This window comes from Panthera pardus, unplaced genomic scaffold (genome assembly GCF_024362965.1).
Source record: "Panthera pardus isolate Hobbes unplaced genomic scaffold, ASM2436296v1 HiC_scaffold_8, whole genome shotgun sequence".
Classification (NCBI taxonomy): Eukaryota; Metazoa; Chordata; class Mammalia; order Carnivora; family Felidae; genus Panthera; species Panthera pardus.
In genome coordinates, this window is record NW_026527013.1 from 18,985,798 (window position 1) to 18,998,890 (window position 13,093).

Below are 13,093 nucleotides of genomic sequence, written 5' to 3' on the forward strand. Positions count from 1 at the left end.
CTCTTCCCTCCCCATTGCCTTCCAGGGGCCCCTCCCCAGTAAGACAGAGGAAGCAACGGCAAGAGGATGGCCAGAGGCTTTGGCAGGGTGACATTTATTTGCCAGGTTCAGCAGGCACACAGTTAGCCTACCAACCTTCATACACCAGAGCAGACCCACAGGCATGCAGGGAGAAGGGCAGGACTGACACTGGAGTGCCGAGCAAAGGCCGGGACCAGTGTGGCTGCCTGCCCAAGCTGTGGTGGGGTCTGACAAAGGGCACCTGCCAGGAGCCTCGATCAGGAAACGGGGAAGCCTTATTCCACTTCCTCATCCCAGAAAAAGCAACTCAGCATGGCTCAGAGGCACCTGGGCCTCTGTTTCAGCCATGATAGAAGGGGAAGTGGGTCACAGACGTAGAGGGGGTTCCTCTCTATTTTGTTGTTGGATTAGGAAGGCAGAAATCTGCCCCTATGAAGGGCAACCCCCTAAATCAGACTATGGGACACTGCCATGCAGCAGGCCCCCTTCAATGGAGAGGACTGTAGACTGAACCTAAGGGACTCCATCAGAGAAGAGCCAGGGGATACCAGCCCTCCCTGTTTGGCTCAGGGTAAGGACCAAGCTAGGCTGGTGCATGACGAGCTGGGCCTGCACTCTGCCTTCCAGTTTTCACTGCCACATCCCAACTGCTCCTCCTTCCCCTTACAGGCTCATGAAGCTCAGGGCATAGGGCAACCCACTGCAGAACCCAGGAGGGCAGGAAATAGCATAAGGGTGTTGGTGAGAACTTTCCAGGGACAAAGATGGAAGCTTCTACCCCTCCCCCCCCCCCGCCACACTCATTCTCTTTCACTTCTGAGGACCCCTAAAGCTACCAAGCAGTGCCCCCAACCATGTGACCAGTCTTGTCTTAAAGCATACTGCCCTAGATTTTTGAATTCTCTATACAAGCCTGTGTCCATTCTTAGAGCAGCCCACATACCACAGGCACATACCTTCATGTGCAGGAGCCTAAGACCGCTGACAGGGCCTCGCTGGAGGACCAGCTCTCAGGGCAAGGCCACCCAAGATTAGGGCCTGGGAAAGGATGGGACCTGCAGGGCCTGCCTGGGGAAATTGTGAGGCAAAAAGGGAAGGGGAAGGGAGCAGGGACCTCCTGAGTATCCCTAGAGCAGCATCCCGCAAGGAACAGAAACTGGTGAAGCTAGCGAAAGACAGAAAAGCCACAAGGAATCCATGCAGGGGCTGGGGCCGGTCCTGCCTCTGGCCTGCCCACCACTCACGCACATACACACAGGAGATGAGACTGCTCTCCCGTGGCCCCCAGACATGCCCCACACTGGGAGGCAGGGGCAGGGGGAGCAAGGGCATCAGGCCAATGACTCTATGTACAGTGAGAAGCCCCTCATCCACTCTCCCACCCTCCTGCCCATCCCCTGCCCCACACCAGACTGCCCACTCAGCTGGTCTCCTCCCTCCGAGACTCCTGGGCATAGCCAGCAGCCTCTTCCCCTTTACTAGAGGGTGGAGCCTGGCCTGTTGTGCCCCCGGGGGCTGTGCTGTCCGGCTGGGCCAAAGCCGGCTCAGGGGTGGCAGCTGCCTTGGTAGCCGGTGTGACACTGCTTTGAGTGGTGGGCATGATGCTCTCTTCTGTGGCTGGTGTGGCTCTCCCATCAGTGGCTGGAGTAACACTCCTGTCGGTAGCTGGGGTGATGCTCCCATCGGTGGCTGGGGTGATGCTCCCATCGGTGGCTGGGGTGACACTGCCATCAGTGGCTGGGGTGACACTGCCATCTGTGGCTGGGGTGGCACTACGGTCTGCGGGGGCTGTATTATCACTCTTTGCGGCAAGAGCAGCATCACCCACTGTGGCTGAGGTGGCACTGCCCCCAAGGGCTGGGGCAGCTCCACTTGCAGCTGTGGCCCCACCTGCAGCCCCAGCGGTGGCAGTGTCTGTGGCTGGGGCAGACTGGGCTGTAGCTGTGCTGGACTGCTCTGGTGCCCGGAGCCGTTTCATGAGGGTGGTCACTCGGACAGCCTTCTGAAAGGAGGGCAGTGGAGAGAGGCTCAGAGTGGGGCTCACAGAAGCTGGATCCATTCCTTCGCAAAGGCCAAACACAGACCATTCCATGGCGTCCCTGGCTGCCTCTGACCACCCAAGGGCCAGGGACCCAGCTGTTCAACACACCCACTTAAGGTAGTGACAGTGGCTACAATCACACCTGATAGCTGAAGAAACGCCTGTGTGTGGCTGCAGGGATATGATATAGGCAAGAAACTGTGTGTGCCAGAAGGAGCACTTGGGATCAATCCAAGAAAGGGAGTCATCCAAGCCTTACCTTCCACTTAGCCCTGGCAAAGTTCTTTTCAATCTGGGCGCAGACACCATCCTTGATGTTCTTATCAGAAGCAGCATTGCCAGAAATCCTAGAAAGGGTACAGATGCATCTGGATCTGAGGGTGTATAGGCCTTCAGGGAGACTGCCCAGTCCTTTTCTCTTAAGATCCAGAAGTTACCAGGCAGGCCTCTGGGCTGGGCCTGAGCTCTGGGCACCCCCAACCCCTACTCAAAGCCTCAAGGATGGGGGCTACTAGATGTGAGGAGGACAGAGGCCAAGGGAAATCTGGCCTCTCCTTCTGTCCTCCATGGGCCCTGCTCACCACTCATGGGAGATGGCCTCTTCTGCAGTGATGCGCTGGTCTTGCTCCACCTCCATCAGCCTTGTGACCAGGTCTTTGGCTGGGGACAAAGCCAAGGAGAGGTGAGGCATTGGCACCTCATCTCACTGTCTAGAGGTGATGAATAGGCTGGGAGGTAGGAGCAGAGTCCAGCAGAGAAGGCTGAGAGCAGGTCCCCCATACCAACCCTCCCGCTACCCACACACTGGGCACCTCCTCACCTGCCTGGGAAATGTCATCCCAGTATGGAGAGTCAAACTCGTAGTCGCCAGCTAGGATCTTGCGGAAGAGGTTCTTGTCATGGTTCTCATAGTCATCTTCCTCCACCTCCTCATAGAAAGGTGGGTTCCCTGAAAGCCTACATGGGGGCCAAAGGGCAGGGTCACTTAAGAAGGCCATGGACACAGAACCCCACCTGGCCTGGCTACAAGCCCATTCACTCACAGGATGTACATGATGACTCCAATGGCCCAGCAGTCCACGGGGCGTCCATACCGCTGCCGGCCTACCACCTCTGGGGCTGCAAACACAGTGTCCATCTGGTGGTCAATATCAGGCCTGGCCAAGCCTGGGACCGCTCATACCCACTTCCTGGGCTGGAGACTTCCTTCCCCCTACCCAGAGCCACTCCTTGAAGGCTGTCCCCCACCCTGTCCCTGCCCCACCCCCTGCTTGCCCAGGTACTCGGGAGTCCCACAGGGCTCCTTGATGAGGCCATTCTCTAGCTTAGCCAGGTGGAAGTCGCTGATGACAATCTTTGAGTTCTTCAACCGATTATAGTAAACCAGGTTCTCCAGCTGCTCCGGGCAGGAATGACATGTGGGTGGGCAGAGAAAGACTCCATGAGGACCTCAGAGGCTAGACCAAGACCCCAAGGTGCTGTCCACCTCAGCCCCAGGCCGGGTGCCAACAGACCTGGCTCCTGGCCTCACCTTGAGGTTCCTGTGCACGATCTTGAGTGAGTGCAGGTAGGCCACGGCCTCCAGGACCTGCCGCACCACATTGCTTGTATCTCGCTCCGAGTAGTAGCCCTGGTCCAGGATCCAGTCAAACACCTCCCTCCCCGTGGCCCTGAGGGACACCAGCCCCTGAGCCCACGTGGGCAGGATCGGGGGTGGGGCAGGAGTATTTGGGCAGGCTGCCTACACCAGGCAGCTAGCTGGGCAAGGCATGGGGACCCAACACCCCAAGGGGCCAGAAAGGGGGCTTTCCCTGGTTGCAGAGGGCAGAGCAGGTAAAGGCCCTGGGGACTGAGGAATCCGGGGACCCCAGACCCACACTCACAGCTCCAGGAAGATGAAGTACTCCTTGCGGGTCACAAACACATCCACCAGTTGCAGGATGTTGGGATGCTTCACCCTGGCAGCGGAGAGAGGGGCCAACAGTTAGGGCTGGGTAAACCCCTAAGAGAGGCTCTGGTTGCCACTGTGGGCCACAGCAAACTAACTGGCCAGAGCCTGGTACTGCTTGAGGTCACCTGCCCTTGAAACCATTCCCTGCTACCTCCTATGCCACCCCACCCCGAGGCCTCACACTCACATCTTGAGGATGCCTATTTCGTTCTTGGCCGCCTTCCGCACCTTGCGGCCGTCCCGCTTCTGGAACTTCTTGCAGGTGTGCAGCTTGCCCGTCGTCTTGTCCTTGGCCCGGAAGATCTCACAGAACTCCTCACTGTAGCCAGCAAGCACCCCACTCAGCCCTGGCCTCAATGTGGGCTGCCCTCTGCTCTCCTTTCCCAGGCCCTTGCCCACCCACCCTTGACCACAAGACCCCGCACTCACGTCTTGATGACCTGTCCCAAATCATATCTGTCAGTCACCTCCGACGGCTGGTTATAGTTCTTCTTATCGCCCAGAGTCACACACCCAAACGGCATTGCCAGTCTCTGAGCTGCAGACAGGATGGAGTCTGGCTCAGCTGTACCACAACATGGAGGCTTCTCCCCACAGTATGGAGGCTGGCTCTGGGAGACCCCAGCATGGCTCAGGACAAGGCAAGGGGCAGAGACTGCACTAGGAAGGGCTAGAGGGTGGTCAGCCTCCTACCCCTGCTTTTCTGGCCACAGCTCCTGCCACTCAGCTTGGCTGCCTGAACTACAACAGCCCCTACTTACGAAAAACATATTAAACCGACATATCAGGGAATCACTTTCTATTATGTACATTAAGAATTTTTTTTTACCAATTTCTTTAAATTTCAGCTATTGCACAGATGATGGGGAATATAACCACCCACCCAGCAGATAGCCATCTCTGAAAGTCTGAAGATACCAAGTGTTAGCAAAGACTTGAGCAGAAATGCATACATTTTTGCCACAGGACACTCATATTACACAGCAATGGAAATGAAGGAGCTATAGCTATAGCCAACCACATGGTGAATCTCACCAATAGTGTTGAGTGAAATAGACACAAAAGAATACATACAGCATAATCCTATTGATTCAGAGTTCAAAACAGGCAGAACTAACTTGTACTAAGGATACAAACATTCTGGTAAAACTGTTTTTATAAAGAGCTAGGAAATAAGTACCATAAGTCCTTCCACAAGAAAGAGAGTAGTTGCGATTGAGTCAGGACACGGGGAGATTCTGGAGAGCTGATTTCTGAACCTGAGTGATGGTTTTCACAGGTGTTTGCTTTATAATAATTTGTAAAAATGTACATACAAGTTTGGGGCACATTTCTAGATTTTCGATATATTTCACAATTTTAAAATGTTGATAAAAATTATAGCTATCCGTGGGGGTGCCTGGGTGGCTCTTTCGGTTAAACACAGACTTCGGCTCAGGTCATGATCTTGTGGTTTGCAAGTTCGAGCCCCACATCAGGCTCTGTGCTGACAGCTTAGAGTCTGGAGCCTGCTTTAGATTCTGCGTCTCCCACTGCCTCTGCCCCTCCCCCACTCGTTCTCTCTCTGTCTCTCTCTCTGTCTCTGTCTCTTTCTCTCAAAAATAAAATAAACACGCAAAAAATTTTTTAATCAAAAAAGAAATTATAGCCATCCATATGGAAGAACACTTGGTAGGGGCGCCTGGGTGGCTCAGTTGGTTAAGCGTCCAACTTCGGCTCAGGTCATGATCTTGTGGTTTGCAAGTTCGAGCCCCACATCGGGCTCTGTGCTGACAGCTTGGAGCCTGGAGCCTACTTCGGAATATGTGTCTCCCTCTCTCTCTGCCCCTCCCCTGCTCATGCTCTGTCTCTCTCTGTCTCTCAAAAATAAATAAATGTTAAAAAAAAATTAAAAAAAGAACACTGGGTAGCTATTACAAAGAATAAAGTACGGAAATGCACTGCTGTTGGACGGTTTCTGAGATATGTTAAGTAGAAAAGCAAGGGACAGAATGCTGGGTCAAGGGTGCTGCTATTTGGGTAAATTTTTTATTTAAAAACAATTTTTTAAACGTTTATTTGTTTTTTGAGAGAGAGAGCATGAGCATGAGTGAGGGAGGGGCAGAGAGAGAGAGAGAGAGAGAGAGAGAGGGAGAGGGAGAGAGAGAGAGAGACAGACAGAATCTGAAGCAGGCTCCAGGATCTGAGCTCTCAGCTCAGAACCCGACACAGGACTCAAACTCATAGACCATGAGATCGTGGCCACAGCCAAAGTTGGACGCTTAACCAACTGAGCCACCCAGGCTCCCCTGGGTAAATTTCTTAAAGTTTATGTTCCAGTATACTCCAAACTCCATTCTGGAAAGACAGCTAAGAAAATCAGAGTGCTCTTTGGGGCAAAGAATTGTGTGTTAAAGGGGCAGATTTATATCTTGTATTATTTTCTGTTAGAATTTTTACTATGATTACCTTTATTGATTTAATAAATGTTGCATTCAGGCACAGTCCTTGGAGAGTTTCCTCAGAGAGACCCCATTTGGGTGGAAGTGAGGAAAGGCTTTGAGGGAGAAGCAGCAGCAGGGCTGAGCCTTAGAGGAGAAGGATTTGCCAGGAGGCGTGCAGGGGTAAACGGTCCAGAAAAGCTAGACAAGCCTGCCAGGGCCTCACTGCCAGGGCCCACAGGAGATCTGGGCAGTCAGGTCCAGGGAATAAGACCCTGGCCAGGGGTGGGTGTCACAAAGGTGACCACATGCAGCTGACTACAGTGGGCTCCAGGCACTCTGGCACCTGGGACATGGCACCCATGGGTCTGCAACCTTGCCAACCCAATCCTCACTTGCGGTGGTGGGTGGACTGGCTCCAGCACCCAAAGGAAAATGCACTCGCAGCTCTTGCTACAGGTAAACTTCAGGAGGGGAGTTACTGACTGTCTGGACCTCCATAACACATGGTTAATGTGATACTGAGGCCATGGCAAAAGCTCTGCATGGAGGCTGCAAACGACCCTGCTGCTGCTGGCTGTGCATACCGTCCCTCCACGCCAATTAGCACTTGCTGTGCACCTAGATGCTCCCCTATCTGGACTCACTGCAACTACACGGTAGTAGAGAAGGAAAGAAGCCATCCCCAGAGGAAGCCGCTTGGGTCACAGGGACTCTGCCAGCCAGGGTCAAAGGCCAGGACCCACACAAGTCCCATGGCTAGCCCTGGCTTTTGCTTGATTCCTCCCAGGCAGAGGCCACTCCCTCCCCAGGGGTCACAGTCCTGGAAGTGTTCCCTCAAATTTGTCCTCAGCATTAGGAAACAAATTTCATCCTTCCCTCATATGGGTTATTTGGGCTCAGGAAACGCAAATGCATTTCACTGGTGTGATTTAAGCCAGGGCTTAAGCCATCTTGTGAGGCACTGCAGAGGCAAACGAGAAGCTTTGAAGATTGTCCCCGACTGTGTGTCTTTGCCACCATGGTCACAGCCCTGCTCCTGCGTCTGCCGGAGAGGAGCATGTGGCTGGAATCCCACACTCACAGCTGACAGCAGAGGCACAGCCACCCACCACTGCCGGCCACTCATCTCTGTGCCCTAACAATCTGGGGGAGGGGGCCTGCATCAGTCCCTCAATGGCTCTAACGCACTGTGATTCCCTTTCCGGGCTGGAATCCAAGAGCCATGTACTGGGCAGGAGGGTGGTACCTCAGCCTGCGGGCCCCCCAGGAGAGGTGGGAGGGACCTGTGTCCCAGCTCTGTTGCTTTGCTTACACCGTTCCCTGTGGCAGGAATGCCCTTCCCCCAAAGCTTCCCATCAGTATCCTATTTGTCACGGCAGAGTTATTTATAACGTAAAAAAAAAATCAGCAACTACCTAAAATCCAACAACAGGTGACTAACCAGCTCAACTGTGTCCATTCAATGGCAGGAAGTGTGGACACTGACAAGGGTACTGCCCACCTTGGCCTCCCTGTGAAGCAGCCTCCACATGAGCTAGGTGTCAAGACCAGTGCTTAATCTCTTTCTTGGTTTGTTGTGATTTCTGACATTATAAGGTTGTTTGTGCAACCAATTGTCTAAAATGATTCTGATGTTCCAGGCTCAAAATGGCCCTTCTCTGAGATACTTTCCACAACCTCCACTTTCCCCACCCTATCAGCTCCTTGCTCTGCTACGTGGTGTGGGAGATTCTGTATAAGCCCATCCCTGATATTGGCCCAGCTTTCAGCCATACATATTCTCTTGTGCTCGCAAGGATCCAGGATTAGTCTTGTGGTCTCCTCCACCACAGAAATCCAGGCCTCTGCTCACAGTCACATCAGCCTGAATCTAGATCCTAAAACCTCATGAATGGGGCAGGGACAGATGGGCCTCTCTCCCTACCGTGGGTGCCCTGATCTCAGTCAGTTACTGCTTCCTTCACCAAACTGTACCCATTTGCCTCTACCCCCTTTCTAGCCCCAGGGCGAAGAAAGGAGAAAAGGGGTCCCCTCTACCCCCACCCTCTCCACCATCTGCTGCCCACTGCTGCTGCCTGGGAGGTTGCTGGTGTGCGCACCAAGCCCCTGGCACCTGCTTGCAACAAGGGAGGCCCTGGTCCTGAAGCTAGGGGAGCAGTCAAGGGACAACTTCAAGAATGGTGACAAGCCAGGCAGAAAGGGGTTTGCATTTCTCACCCCCCACGGCCCAGTCAGCCCAGACCCAATACCCAACAGTGGAGAACTATCCTCCCACTGACACAGGGGCAGAGCCCAGGTCAACACTGGGACATGGGAGGACACAGAAGCCCCATAACGGCCATTTCCCTAGAGATATGGCTCTTTCCATTTCCTGCAGAGAAACGGTGTGCACAGGGGGCTGTCCAAAGGGAGCTTAGGGGAAGCGCAGAGCCTGGCACTGCCAGTGCCCTCCAGCTGACTCTAAGGATGCCTGATGGCCAAGCACTCCCAGTTACTGCCTGCTCCTCAGGTCTGACCCCTGGGCTTGGGCAATCGAGCCTCAGGGAAACCTGAGGGAGACTCTGCCTGTTGGTGCCCTGGTAATAAAGGGTCCCATAGGGGCCCTGCTGCAGCCTTAAGCAAGTCTGGCTCCAGAGGTCCTGTGGTCCTGCATTGGAGTCTTGTTCCCTCCTCCACTGGGGTCAGCCTGGTTCAGGCCCCACCTTTCACAGCAATAAACAAGTTTCCCGCTGCCCTGGACCTCTCCCATGTGGAGTTCCAGAGCTTGCAGTAAATCCTGGGAGGCCAGGAGGGGCCCAAGAGGCCTCCCGCTACCTCCCAACAACTGTGGGCAACACCTCCCGATTTAGTGGCAGCTGTGAACACCAGCCTTCAGGTACCCCCTCCCCTCCCCTACTCTCCTCTCTCAGGGACTGGGGCTGCATTTCCTGCTGCAAAGGACATGCCTAGGCCCAAGCCTTGCCTGGCTCTCACAGCTGAGGTCTCACTAGAAGGACCAGGGGAAATGGAGACTTCACCCTCAGGGTCTGGTGTCAGAAGGCACAGCCAAGCTTCTAGCCCACTGTCCAGCTGCTTCAGGGACATGGGCAGGGGGCTGCTGTGGCTGGGCCTCAGGCTCCAGCTAAACCATGGTCCATAGTTCCTGCTGCTGACTCTCCCGTCTGACGGAGTAAGAACAGGGGGCCTCTCCAGCCTCAGCAGTGGGCATATAGTCCAGTGGTGCCTCCAGGAAGTTCAGCCTTGAACTTGGCATGGCAGGGCTAAGAACCAACTGGACCCTCCCAGGCACCTGGGGTCCCAGTCTTTGAACCCCTGAAGGAAAATCCACTGGCAGCCCTGCTGCCCTGTGGGTGGAGGAGGGAAATGCAGGGGAAGGCCCCAGAGTAAAGGATTGCTATGGTGATGGAAGTTTTGAAACAAAGGGAAGGGGAAGGGGAGAGGTGTTGGCCAACCCCTTTTCTAAGAATTCCTTGAGATTTTGGCCCAACTCCTTCCCCATGGGTTCTGGCACCTGGCCCCATCAAGGAAGGGGAGGAGGGGGAATTGAGAGACTTTAGAAAAGAGAGAGGGGGGCAGGGACAGTGAGGGACAATGGCAAAAAGTGATGGAAGGGTGACAATAAAAAGGACACAGGCACAATGACACAGGCAAGAAAGGTGGGTAGGGTTTCTGAAGGGGTCTATGGGCACCCAGCAGAGCCCTAAGGCCTCCACAGCCATATGCTCTGAACACCTGGGCCATGAGCTGCCCATGGTGCCTGGACCTTTGACATTGAACCCTCCTGTATCCCTCAGAAATGCACTGAACTTGGTGTGGGAAGCACAACCACGCCTGGGGGAAGAGGCCAGCTGTTGCAGTCCCCTCCCCACAATTCCATAGCCCCTCTCCCAATCATTAGGCAGTTTAGGTAAGGCAGGTCCATCAGGTGGAGGGTGCATGCCTGGGGAAGGGGGCTGGAATGAAGCTTAGAGACCTGGCTGCTTCCCTTTGTAGCCCCTTCTCTCAGCTGGCCCAGCCCAGCCTAGACTAGCCACGCCCCCTTTACCTGCCATCCTCCCCAGGCCTTGGGTCCCCAGGACCCCTCTTGCAGTTCAGCCTAATTCCCTGCTGCAGCCATCCCACTTTCCAACAGTGGATCCCGTCAGGGGGGCCAGAAACAGCACCCTAAACAACCCAGAAACAGGATAACAACTGCACAGCACCAACCCCCTGCCTCAATTTCCCTAGATGGAGATCATGAAGTCTGTGGCCTTCTTCCAGGGCAAGGAATGATGGCCAGGACATGGGCTGGAGAGGAGGGCCAGCAGCACATATGGGGAAGGCAGCCTTTGGCACCTGGGGGTTCACATCAAATGCTGTGAAAGAAGGGCAGAGACCTCTGCCGCACCCTGAGCCCAGCCTGACACTGAGGGGAGGAGAGACACCAATTTCCCAGTGGAGAAAACTGCGGTCCATCAGGTGGCTAAAATTCAACTGAGGAGGTGTGGGGTGGGGGGAGGGGGAGAATCGGGTCTCTCTAGGTGGTCCTGGGGGGCTCAGAGTCTGGGCCTTGGAGGGGGGCAGCAGGACAGGGGCTGGACTGCTGCAGACTAAGCTTTTGGTGAAGGATAGAGGGCCCTGCTCCCCAGAAGGGAACCTGGTGGAGCAGGCTCTGTCTACGGGGTGCGGACAAAAGCAGTTTGGCACAGCTATGGGGGGCTGGGAGAGCCTAGGGTCTCTGACAGAGACTACAAGCTGGGTAAGGCAGAAATTCATTTGTTCATTGTCCACTGCCCCCCCACACACACACCAGCCAGGGACCCTGCTCCCCAACGTGGCGCCACCCTGACCCCCTTCCCCAGCGCTGCTGACTCGCCCCCGCTGGCACAGCAACACACATGCGGGAGGCACACGTGTGAGCACCAAGCCCCGCACCTCCCAGCAGAAACATGTGCGTCCCCTACCCCCACCGCGCAGCGCTGGGTCGGTGCCCTGAACCCCCAACTGGCCCCCACGTTAAGGCTTGGAAGCTGAATCTTGGCTAGGGGGCTGCGGGCCCCCAGGGGCTTGGGGCCTCCTCCCCCACCTCGCGGCAGCCCCGCCCAGCCCCCTTCAGGTTGTCGCCTATAAAGAACTCTCCGTTGTCATGGAAATTAGTGACTGCCTAGCTGGAGGAAGGGGACCCGGGGGCAGTTGGGAGGGGTTGAAGGCGGCTCTGGGAGTCAGGAGGGTCGGCTTAGCCCTCGGCCCCTACCCCCAAGGGGCACCACGAACCTTGGAGGGTTAAGGTTTTCACAATTAGGAGCCCAGCAAGACGGGGGGGGGGGGGGGGGGGGGGGGCGAGAGGGGCGGAGGGGGGTCGGGGGGAGAAAGATTCGCCTGACTTGAGTCTCAGAGGCTTCCCCTGGGACCCCCGAGCCGTGAGAGGTGACGGGGAACTTTAAGCCCAACCCCGCTCTCCGACCCCCGGATCTCCAGAACCCTCGTGCTCTGCCCCCACTGAGACCCCAAGCCCTCGCGGAGCCCCCGCGCACTGAGCGACCCGAATCTTGAGTCAGAGACCCAATCCCCCAAGACCCCCACAACGTGCGTTCAGGGGGCGCCCCCCCACCTCGCGGCCCGCCCCGCACCTGCAGCGCCGGTCGGTCACACGGAGGAAGCGATCTCGGGTTCAGTGGGGCGCCGAGGGTTCCGGGGGCGGCGGGCAGAATCCGCTCCGGGCACGCGGGGCAGACGCGGCGCCAGCTGCAGCCGCTTGGGCTCGCAAACCTCCAGCATCTCCCGCCGCTCGCCGGCACCGGATTCGCACCCCGGGCCGGGGGCGGGCTGGGGGCGGGGCCTCCCTCAACCGGCTCCGCCCGGGCCCTTGAGGAGCTTGAGGCCAGAAACCCACTCGAAGGGGGGCGGACGACCAGCGGTAAAGAGTTGTTGAGCACTAGCCAGCCTGGCGCCGGCCTGGCTCTCAAAGACTCCCTTAGGCCCTGGGACTGACTGGGCAACAGGGGCCAGAGGGGCCTTCTTATACACATGGCAGGGAGTGGGGAGTAGGAGGTGTGGGGAAAGCCAGAGTCCTGGAGCTGCACAGGAATCTCTTGGCAGGTAGTAGTCCCCAGGGGACCAGCACTCTGCCTAGCTCCCAAAACCTGACCCAAAGGGTGGAACCTACTTACAAGAACAAAGTGTGCAGTTGCTAGGGCAAGCTGCATTACAGACGGGCATCCTCTAGCTAAGAATAGTAAGCACATGGTTGAGTATGTGGGCAAGTGGTCAGTGAGGGCTCCAGACCATGGTGGCAGAACCTCCTATTCCCCCACCCCACCCCACCCCAGTTCAGCCTTTCTCATTCCGAAGTCCCAGCCAGGGTGGCTAGCCCAGCCCACAAGGCTGCCCCCCCTCCTTGTGCAGCACTGAATTTCCCAGCCTATAAAAGTCACCTATGACATGGTATGGATTGTGCTTTCTTTCCAGTTTAATCACCCTCAAACACTTCATGAGCAGCATCACCACCAGCAGCCTAGGCTGGGATGTGGGGATACAGGAGAACTATTGCACCAAGGGGTCCCACCAGTCCCGTCCTCTGATGGGAAAAGGCTAAGAACTGCCTGGAAGAAGATTTGAAGGAAGTCCTTGGCCATTTCTTTGTCCTTTGTCAGGGAGGCACATAGACCCAATGCTTGC

At 56.0% G+C, this 13,093-nt stretch overlaps 1 protein-coding gene across 2 annotated transcripts; it reads right to left on the minus strand.

Annotated features, from left to right (window-relative positions):
* Positions 1 to 61: 61 nt before the first annotated feature.
* Positions 62 to 12,249, minus strand: CAMKV (CaM kinase like vesicle associated). Of its 2 annotated transcripts, XM_019416861.2 has the most exons (11): positions 12,046 to 12,247; positions 4,443 to 4,551; positions 4,201 to 4,332; positions 3,946 to 4,020; positions 3,594 to 3,732; positions 3,338 to 3,458; positions 3,106 to 3,181; positions 2,883 to 3,019; positions 2,644 to 2,722; positions 2,322 to 2,409; positions 62 to 2,023 (listed from the first exon to the last, which is right to left on the minus strand). In XM_019416861.2, exons 2-11 carry the CDS (start codon positions 4,535 to 4,537, stop codon positions 1,442 to 1,444), a joined length of 1,524 nt encoding a protein of 507 aa, XP_019272406.1. In that variant the 5' UTR covers positions 4,538 to 4,551; positions 12,046 to 12,247; the 3' UTR covers positions 62 to 1,441. The 2 variants fall into 2 exon arrangements, with proteins under 2 accessions (XP_019272406.1, XP_053753244.1); XM_053897269.1 differs by lacking the exon at positions 4,201 to 4,332 and having other exon boundaries at positions 12,046 to 12,249.
* Positions 12,250 to 13,093: the final 844 nt, after the last annotated feature.

Excerpts from the sequence above, each read along its gene's own strand:
- CAMKV (XM_019416861.2), bottom strand. The coding sequence starts at position 4,537 with ATGCCGTTTGGGTGTGTGACTCTGGGCGATAAGAAGAACTATAACCAG. Across the intron at positions 3,459-3,593 it reads TCGTGCACAGGAACCTCAAG|CTGGAGAACCTGGTTTACTA; the intron begins GTGAGGCCAGGA and ends TGCCCGGAGCAG. Across the intron at positions 3,020-3,105 it reads GGAGTCATCATGTACATCCT|GCTTTCAGGGAACCCACCTT; the intron begins GTGAGTGAATGG and ends GCCCCCATGTAG.